Here is an 18,109-nt window from a genome sequence, read left to right as displayed (position 1 = left end):
TTGGTCATGCTTTTCTAGACATTGTGGAGTGAAAGTGGAAGCAGCATTAATCAGTTTCCAGACATTTTTATTTTCTGAAGTTTCTGTAATGTGCAGTATCCACCCACAGTCGAGCTGGGCCATTGTCCACTGTCCAAGCCAAAGATACTCTAGTCTTCACCACTAGATAGACAGAAATCAATATCTGCCAGCACCAGAGAATTGTCCGACAGGACCTCATTTTACAGACCTGACACCTGAAGATAGCCTGTCAGGTCATTCCTTTGTCTCTCGTTCTCTCGCCTTTAACAAACCAGTGATTTCCTCAGGAAAGACACAGCAAACTTTACAATGAAAATAACCCCATATTTGACAATAATGATTTATTTCCCATACTGGAAATAGTTGAAACCCCCAACTCTTAATTCTCCAAATAAAAATTTAATTATGAATTATGAATGATAATTCGCAATATGGTGAAGGGTCGTCAAGGCACCTTGGCGCTTTACGTGACAGTAAATGGAGCAGCTCTGTGATAATTTATCAAGCCCTGGCTTTTGACAACAAATTTGATGAATGACACCTTTCCACTTATACTCCATTGAGAACAGCCTCAAATGAATTAAGTGAATCTTTAAGAAAGCGTGCCGTTGATTTTGCTAAAAAGGGGAAAAAGGTCCCTCCACAAAGAAAAAAAAGACTTGTTTGTTTTCACTTATTGTCTTACTTTGTTTCCAAAGGGCAAGCTGTTGTATCTGGACAGTATTGCATGTTAATTGTGGGCTTATTGTCATGACAACAAGCATATTATTTTCCAGCCAAGCCCTATTCAGTCCATTTCCATTGGCTCTGTATACTGAGGAAACCGATAGGAGTGTAATCTAGTTCTGTTGCTGCCAGTATTGTTGTCTAGATATCTTTGATCTCAAATTAATTGAGTATACAGTGGCACACATATTGCTTTGGAGCAAAGTATCATTGGAAAGAAAATTTGGGGTGTAGTGACTCCACTGCAGTTCTCCTAATACATCAGAAACGGAGATCATCTCAGATTAGTGAACCTATCAAAGCTGTTCATGTAATTACCTCTGAGATCCAACATTAAGGCAAGCTCAACTAGAATCAAGAAACAAGGCGTGAAATAATTAGACCAGTTCTTTCTGTTTGACTTTAAATGTCTGTGTGTCTTTTAATTCATTTCCCTAACACTCCACATGGATCCTCTAGGTGACAATATTGGTGGATGGGATTCTCACGACCACTGGCTACACCCAGGAGGATTACACCATGCTGGGCTCTGATGATCTCTTCTACATAGGAGGCAGCCTAAACTCAGCTGACCTGCCAGGCTCCCCAGTTAGCAACAACTTCATGGGCTGTCTGAAAGATGTGAGTACAGCTTGACTTCGGTCAGAGAGGAGGAGGAGAGTGGAAATACTATCCAACCCTCTTTGAATAGCACCAACCCTTCCTATATGCGGAGCATGTATAGAAAATCAGCCCTCACATTTATATTGATTTTCTTGTTGTGCGGTGTTCGAAGAAGAAACATTTCGCTGAGAGGTTGCAATGTGCAGAGCATATGCATTTATGCACTCCTGTGGGAATGCCTTTGAGAATGGACTCATAATAAACAGAAGAAACAAATGCATCTGCTCATGTTCATTCCTGAAACACAGTCCGTTTCCATCACTGCCTCCAACTTTTTGAAGCCTTTTAACTCGGGCCTGTACCTGTCACATTAATTATCTTGAGCAAGCAAGCTCAGATCATGTACTTAGCATTAAAATTAGTAAAGGCAAAGCAGGGAATTATGGGTTAATGTCCAATTTCAGTCTGGACTCACAAATTTTTAATGAAGTGAGCAATCTCATAAAAAGCAAGTGATGTGCTGTGTGCATTAAAAGTAAGAGAAATGCTTTCCCTCGGCAAGGAAGGATTAGGAGGCAAAGATTTAGGCAATGTCTAAAGGAAGCGATATTTCATTAAGGTGGGGTATTGTAGAATGGTGGTTATATTGCTATACATATTTTACTTGGCATCAAAAACCCATGTGAAACAAACGATTCTTCTCTTCTCAGACACTTGCGTCAGAGGACAGAAGACCATTTGTTCCATAAATGCTTATAAACTGCTTTTGATCCTCATTAAATACAGCTGCATGGGATTCAGCTGGAATCCCAAAGTGCCAAAGACATGACAGACACATCACTTAGCAATGGGATGCAAAAAATATGCAAGGAAAATAAACGAGAATTGACAAGACTAAGCAAGTAACAGCATCAACAGGTTAGAGCAAAGAATAACAAATAGTAGCTTCATAATTTGCAAGAATCAGAGCTTGACCGATAATAAAAGTATTGTATCGTCTTGCTAAAAGTAGATTGACGGCTTATTTCACAATCACAGGAGACTGGCTGCTAACATAAAAAGATTTCTTATTGCAGACCAATCAGACCAATTCACTGCAGTTTTCAACTGCCACTTTGTGTGGTCACAGGATTTATTTATAGTGGATGGCTGATGGCTCTATTTTCCAAGGATCAAAGTTCAGTCCCCCAGCACACAGATTAAAGACAGATTAGTAGCTGCACTCTGGTCTCTGTGGAGGACAGTCTGGGTCGGTTGGTTGTTCAGTTTATCTGTTGTCCACCAGACTGAAACAACATGGGATGGATTACCATGACAAAAATCACTCATGACTTATTTCACCATCCACTCCTGCGTATTTAGTGTATATTAACAAATGTTAGAATACTATCTGCCAAAATGGATGGTGATGTGAACATATATTGCCTTCTTAATATTAGCAAGTTTGCATTGCAATTGAAGCATGTAAACTAATTGATGTCAGCATGGAGTAATAGCCCTCACAATCTGCAGCACTGTAATTTTGTCCATTAAACTCTCCAGCACAGACACATTTAAAATGAATGTGTATATTTTATATTATTAGCAGTATTTGTTAGTCAAGTACATAGCATAGACGTCTGAATGCACTCAAGCGATTGCTGAATGATTTCTGCATAATTACTCTGCAGTGTGAATACACTGAAATGAAAATGAGATGTTATTTATGGACAGGTTTGTCCCAGCAACGCTGCCAATGCTGCAACCTCCGCTCTGTGGGCGGTGTGGCTGGTGGTGCAGTTTAGGCCTACTACTACTGTGCATAGTCACACAGATGTGATGTAGGCATGCAGGGAGAGGGTGACGGGATGAAGGATCATGACGATGGGATGACAAACCTAAAAATTCCTGGTGTGCAGTGGCAGAGGCAGAGCCAATTAGATGGTATCTGCTCACCAGAGAAGCAGGAAGCTGCGTTCAAAGACGAGCCGGAGCAGGCCCAAGCTCTGAATTTGGTGGTAAACCAGACGAACAAACTCTCACATATTAATATTCATTTTTGGAGAGAGAGGGGCCTAAAATATTTATTATATCAGCAGTGGAACTATTCAGGGGGTGTCTGTGTTATTTTATTGAATGCAGAGACCTTGGGCCATAGCTAATCTCTCTAGACGTTACATGGTAATAAATGTGAGTGCTGCTGCGTAGAGGCCATCAGGTTCATCTTATACACAAAACGAAAAAACTTTCAGATGAAGTTATCTGTGAAATCACTGGCTTATTGGTCTGCAGTATGCGTGCCCACATGATATCCCACAGTACAACAATAGGTTCCCAAACTCTGAAGATCATACCCTATCTGGTTATGAAGAATGTGTTCACACAGCAGCAGAGCTGCTTGACTGCCATTTTTCTTCCCTGCTTGAGCATAAAAGATATGAGGAGTTTGTCAACTGACATTGGAAGAGCTTCATTCTTGTGTTGTGGGATATTCTGTAATCCTTGTCTCATAAAATGGGCAACTGAATCGGTGAAATAGGATTCCACTTCCTGTATTGTCCTTGGTCTTACATAATAGCCTTGCAGAGGTCACAGCTTGCATTTTTTTGTCCCCATCTTCACATTTTTGTTAGCTGGGGTATTTCCAGTTGTAAACAATGCCTGTTGGTAATAGCTAATGTACTGTTTCCACTGTCTTTAAGTGACTGTCTCCCCATTTAAAAATGGCCTGTTACGCTGATTTCTCGATGGTCAGTTTCGCCATCTGATTTCAACGCTTAATTAGTCACACTGAGACAGGGTGAAGTGTGATATTGGCTCAAATTGCCTCTCGGCTCTGCTGTTAGTCCTCAGTGCAGTGTGGTGTGTCACCTCGGGCGGCGACTGGTCGCAAAGTGATGTGGCAGATAACAATGGGCTCGGGGTGACTTACCACTGATAGAAAATGAGACAAGGGTTGTCATCTCCTGTTGTGCATATTGATGAACCCGGAATCAAAGTAAAAAATAATACAGCACAGAGAAGCCCACACAGGCGTTCTTCGATTGAGGTTTGCTCTCACTTTAACCAAGCTATTGTGTATCTTTTATTGTAAGTACATATTTTTTGACAAACATTTTGTATTTCATTCTGTTTCCTGTGATGGATCTGAAAGACCAAATCAATAACTAGATACTCCTCAAGGCGGAAAGAGGTCTGCTTTTGTAGCTGACTCTGTGTTGTGAGCTCAGAAATTAACATGAACACATGAAAATGTATGCCTTTCATTTACTCGAAGCGCCTGTTTAAATAATGTGTGTGCTGCTTGTAAAGGACGAAGTCCACTTCTCTCCCACCCTCTTTTTATGCTTGGACTTCAGCTTTTACCTATTACTTGGTGCAAAGATAGAAACTATGTCATTGTGTGGTTGCTGTGTGATTCCTCTGCTCTAAAATGTATTATTCTATTGTTGCATTCGTCGTGCACTCTTAAGTGATTCAGCTAAATGTTTAAAATGGAAATGTTTGTATTAACATCTAAATCTAAATGCAATTCAGAATTCCATCAGCTTTTTCACCTCTTGCTTCCCTCCTGTTATCTCATCACAGTTGTTTTGTTGATGAATAAATTAGTTGGTAAGTGTGAAAACATCCAGATCTGGGGAGCCAGGCAGATTCTTAGTGCAATGAAGGCAAGTATCTGGCCTCTTGAAACAGTCAGTATTTGACTTTGAATACAACAGTTCTGTATTATTCCATTGGCTGGGCTGGGATCTTTTTTATTGGTGCATCAAACGTATCGACTTCAGGGATGATTCAATGTTTTCTGCTGCATGTCCTTATGAATGTTGCTATGTCATATTGATTGTAGTATGTTTTATTACATTAATAGGACATTTTCAGCCTTTGTACCTCTACTGCTCTCTCCCGCTGACAGCTTACCATGACATCTCTCTCATTTAGGTGGTCTACAAGAACAATGAGTTTAGACTGGAGCTGTCACGGCTGGCTGAGCAGCGAGACCCTAAGATCAGTATCCATGGTGACCTGATATTCAGCTGCGAGAATGTGGAAGCCCTGGAGCCAGTCACCTTCGACACACCATCTGCCTACTTGACATTGCCCCAGTGGAACACAAAGAAGACAGGTGCCATATCTTTTGACTTCCGCACCACAGAGCCCAGTGGCCTGTTGCTGTACAGTCATGGCAGTCTGCAGGGAACGCAGCCCAACAGGAAGCCCAGGGCTGACTTCTTCGCCATCGAGCTGCTGGATGGATTTCTCTACCTTGTCATGGATATGGGCTCTGGCAGCATCAAGACGAAAGCCAGTAACACAAGGCTGAATGATGGCGAGTGGTTCCATGTAGACTTCCAGAGGAAAGGACGCAATGGTAAGATCGGTTTGTGTATTTGAGGAGGTCTGCCGTCTGCTTCTGTTTTTCCAATTTTTATCTGTGGAGCAGAAAAGGTTCCCAAGCTGTGAAATCGCCATATGCCAGCATGGATTCAGACACATCAACACTTTTTTGCTGTTTCATTCACAGCAGTGTAACACGCATGCACATTAGATTTTAATTACAACAACATTTTTGTTGCTATAATATATGTATGACATTTTGAAATCTCTGTTAACCTGTTTCACAAGCAGCCAATTATACAGTCATCCACTTGAAATTAGGAAATGTCTGCCTTATTTGTACAATCCAACTGTCTGCCTTATTAGCGTCCAAAAATACCAGTGCCTTCTACTTCCTCCTTCACATTTCTATAAATGCATTTCCTAACTTCCCAAAAGGGTTATGTGACAATACAGATTTGTCATTTGTACTTCTGCTTTTAGTTTTATTTTTAGTTTCTACTTTTATTCACAAAATCATATCCTCGGGACTGGTGCTGCAGTTTTTTTGTCCACACTTTCTCGAGAACGAACAGTCTGGTGACCATTTCCTCGGTCTCATAGTTAATTCTCACTTATCACTAAGCATGACGTACAACTGTCTTCATTTTCTGCAACAAAAACATTACCTAAGTTCAAGTTGACTCACTGTGAATGCTCACCCTGCAGGCTTCATCTCAGTGAACAGCCAGAGCGTCCCCTTTTCAGCTAATGAAGGCAGTGAGGTCCTTGACCTAGACGGGGACATGTATCTTGGAGGTTTACCTGACGACCGTCAGGCCCTAATGCTCCCCCCCGAGGTATGGACGTCCTCTCTTGGCCTTGGCTATGTGGGCTGTGTGAGGGACCTTTTCATTGATGGACAGAGCCGCAACTTGTGGAGGCTGGCGGAGGATCAAGGTGCCACAGGTGTCAGCAGCCTCTGCACCAGAGAGACTCATGTCAGGTGCACAAGAGACACATGCGCCAATGGCGGGCACTGCAGAGAAGGATGGAACCGCCACATTTGTGACTGCAACGGCACCGGCTACCTAGGTCCCAGCTGTGAGAAGGGTAAGAATTACTGAGAGGGATGATCGGGGATGGGGAGGATAAGTGATATTAAATTGCTGCTGCAAAGCTTTTAACACACTTTGGCCGGTATTTTATTTATCAACTCAGCTATATAGTAGCTTGAAAGTGCCAGATGAAAAAAAAAATGTCGATACAAAGAAAATTCTCTATCAATTGTTAGTGCCAAGGGCCCCAAACATTTTATTTCTTTATTTTATTTTTATTTTTTTTGCAACTTAGGTATTATCATCTACATAGGTCTAGTACTGAGTCAAATGAGAACCCCAAATTAACCCCAAAACAGTTCAAAATGACCTGCTATGTCCATAAATCAGTACAGGTAGCAACCAGCAGACATTAGGAGACTCAGTTGTTTTTCATTTAAACCATTCGAAAGTAAATTACAGTATTTTCCCACAGGATAGTGATTCATTATTAAAGGTGCCAGTGCTATACGTGTTTCATTAGAAATGCTGTGCTGCTTCCATGTGAATCACTCTGCGTTTACCATACAGATGGGTTTCTCACAGAGAGGCCACATTACGCAGCTCCATTGGCAGCTAATAGTATGAGAGATATATGAAAATCCGTCTTGTATTGCCCCATGATGGGTATAAATCCTTCTAAAATTTAATTGCTGCTGCAATCTCGCCACTGTCTTCATATGCTCCAGGCTGTTTCTGCCATCTGGTGCGACTGATGAAAACTGCAATCTAAAATTATATCATAGTGCAACCTGAATTAAGTTTGTGCAGAATCCAGGTTTCGTTCCATAAACGCACACTTTGTGTTTTTAATTTAGTGTTGTGATACCCTGTGGGGTTAATCGTCTGCTAATGCCTCACGTTTCTGAAATCCACAGAAGCCACCATGGTGAGCTATGATGGCAGCATGTATCTCAAGGTGGTGCTGCCGAGGCCGCTGCACACGGAGGCGGAGGACGTGTCCCTGCGCTTCATGTCCCAGAGGGCCTTTGGATTGCTGATGGCCACCACTTCTCAGCAGTCAGCAGATACCCTTCGTTTGGAGCTGGATGGAGGCAGAGTCAAACTCACTGTGAACCTGGGTAATGCTGCTGTGCCACATGCGAGCAGATAATATTACTTGACCTTTTGAGGATATGTCACCTACCCAGAGTTATCATGATATTAGTTTTGTCTCTGACTCTCCCATTTTCATCGTAATATACAATAACTACAGCTGCTTAAAAAAATGGGAGGGGGTGGGGGGGTAGCTGGGTTATTTCAAATTTAACTAAATCATAAACTAATTATGTGAAGTAAGAATGATAGTAATAACACATCATCCTAAATTATATTTTCATTTCAATAATCTAATTCAGTTAGACTTTTATTTGTTTTGATTATAACAGGAAATTAAGCATCACAAAAAAAAATACTCTCATGAATGTATTTAAATTGTAATTTCTAATATAAATACCACTTCAGTGTTTGGTCACTGCAATCCAATATAATATTAAATATACAAAATTGGCACCTGAAAAATTAATTTAAAGTAAATGTTTAATTTAATTCCTTATACGAGAGGAATTTCACTTGCAGGTTAAAAAAGGATGAGATCCGATGAGCCGTCACTCTCATTGTCCCTTATATTTAACACCATAACCAGGCAGTCAGTATAGCTTTGGAAACAACTAGCTTGGTATTGTTTATAAAATCTACTTTATGGGTTTGGCAAATGCTAATAAAATCCATTTAGTTACGTTTCTCAGACTGACTATTTTCATAGTTACTCAAGTATCCACTGGTTGCCTGGCAACTGCTCAAATACAAGAAATAGTCCAGTATATAATTTCCTGAATAAAACATCTAACTAGCCTTTGCATGTGGACCAGTAGAGGAAACAACACCTGGCAATATATATTTTTCAGCTTGTTTAAAAATAGAATAGAAAGGCTGAAGAAAAGCTATATGAAGTACGTCTGAGTCAGAAGGTTTGTTTTTGTTGCTGACAGTACAAAGGCAGATATAATCGGCCAAAATTATATTGTGAACATCTGTAATATGGTTATATGGCCAGCACCTTAACCGTTTGGCTACCAGAGTGACCCAAACTTTTTATACTCTCTTTTTATACACTCCTGTGAATGATGAATGGCCCCTGTTCCCATAAAAATTGGAAACGTACAAAATATCCAAAAGTATCTAAGATGAATACCCTTCCAAGCTGCTGTAGGTGTGTGTATATTCTGTCTTCGCCAGCTCTCTCTCTTTCTCTCTCTACCTGTCGCCCTCGGTCTCTCAGTTCATCCAGTGGTCAAGTCCCATCTGACCGTTTCAGCTCTTTCAGCCCTTCAATGGCTTGTCTGCAGTTCAAGGAGAAGGCAGTCAGAGACCAGAACCATCATTATGCAGAGAAATTACCACTTAGGCTGCTCAGGCTGTAGATGTGACCATTGTAGTTCCCTCCTCTCACATTCACTGGCCTGTCCAGGTTAGAGTTGCTTCACTGAGCAGAAGGCACCTGGGATGAATGGAGACAGACACACACACACACACACACACACACACAGAAAGTCACTCTGGTCTCTGGCTGTCTGTATCCACTGCTCTGTGGTGGTTGACAGCTTGAGAGCACTTCTCAGCCACACGACTTACACCGATGCATTCGTGTCCAGTTGGCCAAATTGGTTTCATTATTCAGAGCATGGAAGTGATGAGCAGGTAAATACATTTGGAAGCCAAACATATCGTTCAGATGGATTTAGAAGATATTACCTGTAGACATGAGAAAATGTCAGCAGTGCATTACATTTTGCTGTTTCATGGTGTAAGGTTCATTGTGGCTGCAGCTTGTGCGAACTGCCCTTTTCCTCTGTATATAACATGGAAAGAATATCACTGTCAAACCTGCAGAACAAGCAGGTAACAGCAGTTTGAGTTTGAGAGTGAAGATCAAAGTTTGGGATTTAGAGTAGATGTTCATCTTCTGCACACTGGTGTCCAAAGTTACATTTTCCAAAACAATCCAACTTATTAAATCACTTTCTTTCTTCATTTAAACAATTTTAATAGCTACATTAATTTCTGCATCTCTTATGAAGACATTTAAAATATCCACAATACAGTGGCATGAAATAATTATGAGTAGAATATGACAATCTGCAATCTTTGTCAAAATAAATGGAGGTGATCAGGTCTATGAGGAAATAGAGCTCATTAAGTGGAGCAGTTGCTGTAAGTTCTGTTACAGCCACTCACATCTATAAACGCTGTTTTGATTGATAAACTTTTAGATTTTTATCTTTCAAAATATTTTTCATTTCATTTGTCCTCAGAACTAGAACAAGTTGCATTTTTACATTTGCTTTAGACAAATTTCGTAAACTCATCATTGCATGCAAAATGACCCCACAAGCACATGTCAGTAAGACACCAGCTGTGGTGAGTTTCATCTGCCGAATGAATGTTGACAGCCGTATCTGAGATGATACTGATGCTAAATATAATACTGGTGCACCTTCATTTTTCTGGTCAATAAAGCTCTTATTGATCCCAACTTTGATCTGGTCTATTGTCCCTCCAGCGGTGCCAGACACATGCTGAGGCGATCCTTTCACTCACTCTTCCTTTTTCTAATCTTATGTACACAAAAGGGAGGAAAAGTGGCAGTTTAGACTCCCAAGGCTGTCCCCGGATGGTGGGCTCTGAAAAGCACTGAACTGTCTGCAGAATGTACTTTGAAGGATGTGAAATATTCTCCTCTTTTGTGCTGTTCTTTTTTTTTTCTTTTAATCTCACCATCTCACTCTCTCTCTCACCAGATTGTATCAGGATAGACTGTAATCTCAGTAAGTGTCTCCTATGATTATTTACTGTAACGTGATTTAGAGTACATGCACTGTGCTATCATATGCCTTTCCCTTTATTCCCTCATGAAACGTAGCTTAATTCGTTTATTTTGCCCAACAATTTCCCTTGTTTACTGTTGCTGCTATCCTGCTCAGGAGTACCATTATAGAGATAACAATTAGAACGAGACTGCACTGTTGCAAACAGCTGAATGGTTAAGTGGAGTCACATCCTTTTGCTCTGTGCACATGAAATGCACATTTTACTAAAAGTTTAAATGACAAATTGTCTAATTATTGCAGTGTATTAATGCTGTAATCAAATGCGGCTAAATTTGACATACTATAGTCAGCTATTGAGCTGCCAATAGGTCTATCATCAATTTTCCTGTGACTAACATAGCTTGTTAATTAGGTGGAGTTCAAGTGCGTTCAGCAATTATCTGTAGGGAGAGGAAAGCAGTGCTTGGTCTCAGTTTAGAGCAAATGTGATTGGTTGTGTTCCTGTGTAATTACGCTGCAGTGGCAGGGCTGACTTAAGTTTAGCCTGCTCTGGTGTGATCATTGAATGAGTATGAGATAAGGCTGTCAGCCATCAAAGGCGGCAGTCTGTTGCGCCCAATTCATCCTATTTCTGGAGTGAGACCGGATGTAATATATTCTCTTTTAGCAAATCAAAGCATCAAGTGTCAGTTTTCCTTTGTGAATAATCCTTGATGACAGTAACTGCCTGACCCAATATCCTGATTATAATAACAACACTATTTGTCTTGCTTTTTGATACACTGAAGATTTTCAAAGTAAAAGGCATCTTGAACCAGACTGAATATAAAGAAGAGATTCAAGAAAAATAACTTAATCCAAGCACTGTGAGAAAAACAAAATCATAGTCAAGAGCATTTGTTGAGTACATTTCCATGAAAAATTGGGAATGTTGATGTACGAGCATATTTTCATTGATTAAAAAGGCAAATCTTTCTCTGTATTAACAGAATAGATGTTCTAGTATCCCTTTCTCTTCTGAAATAGAGTGGCATGGTGACTTTGGAATTTATGGCATAGCATGTGGCTTTCACTTCATAGTGACAGACAGGCAATTTAAGTTTTGTTTCAGACTAGAACAAGCTATTGCCTGTGGAAAGGTGAATGTCTCTCTCTGATATAGATCCTCTGGCACAAAAGAGGCTTATGAATGCTTAAAAACCATCATCACTACATCACTACGATCGAGCTCTGTCTGAAAGCTTCTCTCGACCTCTCACACACAAATGATTCCTGGCTTCTGTAAAATAACTGTTAATTTTTCATTTTTCAATAAGTGCCTGAATATTAGTCTCTGTATTTATGATCAGCTAACACAAAGGGAGCCTACTGCAACAACAGTTTATGTTCCCTCGCACACATTTTGATATAACATATGAGCAATAGAAAAATCTATGACCTACGGTGTATGCTATAATTTTGTCCCATATGAATCTATTGATCTGAGGCTCAGATTTATAGGCTACGAAGCAGATATTGATACTTTAAACTATTACAGCAGATTTATGACATGTTTGAACCTAAGCAGCAGCCCCCGATACTGAATGGCCAAGGTTTTGGTTGTGGAAGTAGAGTACGTTGTCCTCTGAGGGAGAGTTGGTGGTTCAATCCCCAGCTCCTGCTATGGTGCAAGTCACTTGGAAGTCACTTTGGATAAACGTGTCTATCAAATGAGTAAAATAGAGCTGCACTGTAAATGAATGGATTATGATGTTTTATTCTGATTAAGGTAAGTTGTGTTTGTGTGTGTATGTGTGTGTCTTTGTGTTTGAATGGTGAGTCAGAAGGGAAACATTAAAGTACTGTCACCCCAAAGCAGGAGAGCATTTTTCAGACCCTTTTAAATAGTTCATTTCCTTTATTAGAAGCTAATACAAGCAGATAAATAATTATTTCTAAACCAGCAATAAGACAAAGACAGGCTGTATCTCCCTTATCTCCTGAGATATCTGCACAACACACCTCACAACACAGCCTCCTCTACCACCAGATGGCATTGTACCATCATGTACTTTCCTTAGAAAATGTGTACCATATGTACACTTGTCTGTGAGTCAAAATTAATCATCTTCCTGATTCATTATATCGTATTTATGCTACACCAGTGACCTCTGAAGATCTCAAATCTGCAGATGTGATGATGGATGGTTTGAGTTTATGGTTGATAGTATCAAAGAAAATAGTATAAAATGAGGTCAAATTTTAAATTGATGAATTATCTGCCTAAATGATTTAGGTAATCGCAGTTTAGTGAGTGCCATCGTTGGGAAGAATTTCAGTTTGCTCAACAGAGTCATTGTCAATTTTAGTATCAGCAAACAAACTGATTGCAGGATCAAGAAATCAGATTTTTCCGTGTGTTCGCGCGAGCGTTTCTGATTTTGGAAGGACTCAAAAAGGCAGACCATCTGCAGCAGCTGCTTGGAAACTGTCCACAACTGGATCCATCGTGGGAGGGTAATAGCTGTTAAGAACAAATGTTGCTGCAGTGCTCTTGAGTAATTCTCTGGAATTGGGGGAATAATGGTACGCTGCACACTTTTGAAATGAGGCATTTGTTCTGCAAAATTAAAGAATTACCATAACACGCTTTGATTAACACGCATTTCCTGCATTCACAGTCTCAGCTCACCCATAATGCTGACCTGTATAACTGAAATATTCCTTTGAAGCTATCCCTGTTTGAAAATATTAATCAAATTCAATTTTAACTGAGGATCAAACTGGAAAAAATAGACCCTCTACATGCGCAGCTCATTCCTGAGCCTCGGGAAGCTGAGCTTGTGAAGCAAACGTACTTAGGATGGAGCCCACATTTCAAAGGGTTTACAGTCAGATGTCTGTGTGAATACACATTATATTCCACCATTTTAGCAGCCTCTGCAGTGTAAGAGGCAAAAAGAAATCAGTGCAACGTCAGTTTATTTACAGAGAAAATGATTACCCCACTTTTAAATCAAAGACTAGTCCAATTATTATTGTTATTTGAATAAAGAATTATACATTTTTTTAATTAAAGTAATATTCATCAACACAATTACAACATTTTTGAATTCGCAATTGTCTCTTACTTTCGAATAATTCAAATTAATGCAGCAATATTTTTTAAAATCCGCCCCATAATACAATATGACAGCCTCCAGTGTTGTTGGAGTAACAGCTGATAGAGCTTCGAGAGGTCCAATGACGCATTACTTTATTATACCACACCTATTGAATTTGTTTCTTTTCTCTGCTTTTTTTTTTGTTTGCCTGCTTGTTTGTTTGTTTGTTTTTTCATTTCCATTCATTTCATTTTTGTCTTTAACTGTACCTGGTCTTAACTCAGGTGACATTTTCTGAGGCAATTCATCAGACTTTGCCTGTCTTGGCAGCCACAAAAGGCACACAACTTTCCCACATATACTCTTGATATATGTGAAATCACTGGAGTTCCTTTTTAATCAGTTTCTCAGGACCTAAGATATGTGTTCCTGTATAGCCCCAAGAAAACACAAGAACATCTTTCACTTTCAGAAAGGGATTCCTCTCATTGTTTTTCTATGTTAGTGGCCTATTAGGAGGTATGAGCTTGTTTGCTGACAGTAGGCAGCAGAGAATCTCCCATCTAACAGGCATGTTATGAACATATAATGCAGCATCCTGTGATTTTTTTTCCTTTCATTAGAGCAAATCTTGTCTGTTCGTTTTCACGGCAGAGGTTTATAAGAGTTCTTATTTGTTGTTGTGGTTGTTTTGGACATGATACCAGCAAGTGGCTTGTTTTTTATTATTCGAGTAGATCCATCAAATAGAGAGGGAGCAGGATTTGATGGTATTGATCTGTCTGGCGGACATGGTCGATATTCAGCAGGTGGATGGCGGTATCATTCAGAGCTTTGTAAAGACACTTGATATGCAGACATGGACAAAGTCTCCAGGTGCAGTATTATTTCCCAGAGGAAGAAATTGTGATGTGCTCGGAAACCCGTTGATGTTTTCCATTTATTGCCCTCTGTACGTCCCCTGTAATTCCCCTGCACCCTGAGCTCAATTAGACAGACAAACCCCTAAAGGCACAGTCAGCTTAGGCATGGCCAATTAGTTTCCCAAGCGATGTCAGAACTCCTTTGAACTGCCGTGTCGCCCTGTTGCATAGGCACTGATTCGGGATGACGGTGCTGCGGTGGCAAGCTTCTAGACTGTGACCTATTTTGAAACTGGCAAAAAGGCACAGTAGAGTGTAGGAATGCTGAAACTTAAACCTGAGTGTGTTTGAGTCAAGTTGTTGGATAATACCTAACATAATTCCCATGCAGACATCAATCACCATAAAGTGCAACACCCATCTTACTATTTCAGCACAGACATAACTATATATTCTGTCTCTTAGGACAGGAGCTAGCATTGTCATTTATTCCCCTTTTTAATGTGTATTTACTGAGTGCAAGTGAAAATTTTGGGGGGGGGAATGCAGAGGATTGTATGTGTTTGAGTGAATCTGAAAGCGAATTAATGTATGCACCCTGAGGAGGGAGTGATTTTTATGTGGAGAGCTTTCGTGAGGAAAAAGTGTACTGAGCTGATTTGGTATGATTATCACTTGATGCTTTTCACCTCTCAGGCAAAGGACCAGAGATACTACTGGTAGGCGAGAAGCTGAATGACAATGAGTGGCACACAGTTAAGGTGGTGCGGCGCGGGAAGAACTTACAACTGTCAGTGGACAACGTGACTGTGGAAGGTACATGAGGAATGAAGGCGCTGTCGTAGCCAACGGGACCAATTACTCAGAGGCATTCACAGTTTAAGCTGCATGTTTTTATTCCATAGGTCACATGACCGGCGCCCACACCCGCCTGGAGTTCAACAACATTGAAACAGGGATCATGACAGAGCGTCGCTTCATATCTGTGATGCCTTCCAACTTCATCGGCCACTTGCAAGCTCTCTCCTTCAATGGGATGCTGTATCTGGACCAGTGCAAGAATGGAGACATCTCCTACTGCGAGCTGAATGTTCGATTTGGCATGAGGCACATTGTGGCCAATCCTGTAACTTTTGTAACGCAAGCCAGCTACTTGGCCTTCTCTACGTTGCAGGCCTACGCCTCCATGCACCTTTTCTTCCAGTTCAAAACTACCAGTCCTGACGGCCTGATACTTTACAATTCTGGAGACGGTAGTGACTTCATTGTGGTGGAGCTGGTAAAAGGGTAAGTGCTGGGGCATTAAGTCGATACAGTATGTTCAGTTCTGGGCTGTGGAAAGAGAGAAAGGGCTATACAGAACAGAACACACTCTGTATACCTCATTTTGTATTAGTGTACTCTTTTTTTTTTTAATGAAAAGATATTTCTCCCGTGAATCTCAAACCACATGAATAGGATTTTTCTTTTTATTATTATAAATTCTTTGCCTCACAATTACCTAATGATTCAGATGCTGAATCTATCAGTCTGCAGCACCGAAGAGAGACACAAAAAGCCTTTAAAAACATTTGTTCATCATAAATTATTTTGATAGAAAACAAGAAGCAGAGAGAGGAAACATGGGTGTTTAAACAATAGCTGCCGTTCTCATACACAGACCTATTCAAGCACATTTGGCAACTTGACTCAGGCACAAATGTTTTATTCATGTAAAAACAAAAATTTTACAGGGAGAATTGCAGAAAATAAGTCAAAACAGAGCAAGCAAAGCAGGAATGGTAGCGTCCCACTGTCAAGCCTTGCACAGACATTCTGCCAGTAATTAGGCGGCAGCAGGCCTTGTTCGGCTGCGGAGCCTGCAGCAGAAGCTCTCACAGACAACACAGGCAAAAAATTGTTCCCAACACTCCTGTCAAAGTTTTCTGGCTGCTCAGATTTTTTTCTGTGAAGTGTAGAAGCTTTGGATGGATGTTGCTTCGCTTTGATTCAGAAAAGAAGAAGTTTCTGATAGAGCACTCCCAGTGTCTGCTGATCAAATTTAATATTGTGATGACTAAAGCCTTACTCTGGGTATTTACATTGATTCGGTGTTTACTCAGTTTTATTAAACAACAACAAAACATTTGAAAGTCTCTGGCTTCATACCACCTTAGTGGTAGAAACAGCAGTGCACAGTTTCATGTCTACATGTGGCAGCAAAACCTCATCAATCAGGACACTTTAACCAGCCCACACCTACACAAGATGGGTTTGAATGATTCAATCACCTAAACCTTGTAATGTTACTTTTTCAAAGTCACATGAGGGAAAATGATGCGCTACTGTGTTGTCCCCTCTTGTAGGTACATTCATTATGTTTTTGACTTGGGAAACGGGCCATCCCTAATGAAGGGAAACTCTGACAAACCACTCAACGACAACTTGTGGCACAATGTGGTGATCTCCCGTGACAACAACAACATGCACATCCTGAAGATTGATGCCCGCACTGTCACCCAGCACACTAATGGAGCCCGCAACCTGGATTTAAAGGGTAACTTATCCTACCAATCATAAGTAATTATTAGAAGTGACACTGGGCACTTGCTTTGTTATTGATAATTATTTTAGTATTTTCTGTAATGGATCAAAATGTTACTTAGTATGTAATTTAAGAATTTAATCCTGTTATAGAGCTTGTCGTTCCTCAACCCTGAGACATCTGCATGTAATCAGTCTTCTACAACACCACCAATAATTATGGCCTCTGTAGTAAGTGATGTAACTAAAACACCTCTGACATCAGAGGCATAATAAATTATTTTTAAGCCATTTGATCACAATCATTTATCAAACCTCCCCAATGACGTGGCCACAGAATGTAAATGCTCACATTATCTGCATACTCTGATTATTTTTTATCCTTTACTATGTTCATTAACTGGGTTAGCTGAGTACATGTTAGAATCAGTTTTTTCTGAACCAAATCCTGCACCTTGCAGGGGAGCTGTACATCGGTGGTCTGGGGAAGAGCATGTACAGTAACCTGCCTCGGCTGATAGCATCCCGGGAGGGATACAAAGGCTGTTTGGCATCTGTGGACTTGAACGGAAGGCTCCCTGACTTGCTAGCAGATGCCCTGTACAAGGTGGGAGAGGTGGAGCGCAGCTGTGGAGGTGAGGAAGAATGAAACATCCGTCCAACAGTCAGATTTCCTATTGTCAGGTTAGAGAAGAAACTGGAATCACTGCTCAATAAAAGCTCATTTCACCAAATACTACTGACCAATGTTGATGAACACTCCATCGTGACTGGGTAGTGAATACATTTTACATGTAATGATAACACTCTGTGGTCAAGAAACGCTGTTGCGTTCTTATCAAACAACAAAGCTCTTGATAGAGCACAGTGTTATGCCAAGGCTTAATCATCTCCCCAGGTAGCCATTATTTTAACAGGAAGCATTGCACTGATTATGACAGAACTCTTACATAAGTGTACCCAAAGTTTAGCCCGAGGGTTAAACTTTGGTAAATGTCACGTCTCCAAAATCAGAAGGTGTTTGTGTAACGTGAATGTTATTTTTATGGCAGGTGTTTTGAAAAATA

General features: G+C 40.4%; 1 protein-coding gene across 1 annotated transcript in view; it reads left to right on the top strand.

The window, feature by feature from the left end:
• The window catches only part of nrxn2a (neurexin 2a), a 73,979-nt gene that overhangs the window by 14,537 nt on the left and 41,333 nt on the right, over nucleotides 1–18,109 (top strand). Inside the window, exons 6-14 of the mRNA XM_029519813.1 lie at nucleotides 1,207–1,368; nucleotides 5,272–5,701; nucleotides 6,376–6,759; nucleotides 7,622–7,825; nucleotides 10,544–10,570; nucleotides 15,216–15,335; nucleotides 15,425–15,806; nucleotides 16,865–17,055; nucleotides 17,504–17,677. Coding sequence (XP_029375673.1) covers nucleotides 1,207–1,368; nucleotides 5,272–5,701; nucleotides 6,376–6,759; nucleotides 7,622–7,825; nucleotides 10,544–10,570; nucleotides 15,216–15,335; nucleotides 15,425–15,806; nucleotides 16,865–17,055; nucleotides 17,504–17,677 — 2,074 coding nt within the window. The remainder of the gene's footprint in view (nucleotides 1–1,206; nucleotides 1,369–5,271; nucleotides 5,702–6,375; nucleotides 6,760–7,621; nucleotides 7,826–10,543; nucleotides 10,571–15,215; nucleotides 15,336–15,424; nucleotides 15,807–16,864; nucleotides 17,056–17,503; nucleotides 17,678–18,109) is intronic.

The sequence above is a fragment of the Echeneis naucrates genome, chromosome 14 (assembly GCF_900963305.1).
Source record: "Echeneis naucrates chromosome 14, fEcheNa1.1, whole genome shotgun sequence".
Classification (NCBI taxonomy): Eukaryota; Metazoa; Chordata; class Actinopteri; order Carangiformes; family Echeneidae; genus Echeneis; species Echeneis naucrates.
Note: the sequence above shows the minus strand (reverse complement) of the source record. Positions and strands in the feature narration are given on the sequence as shown.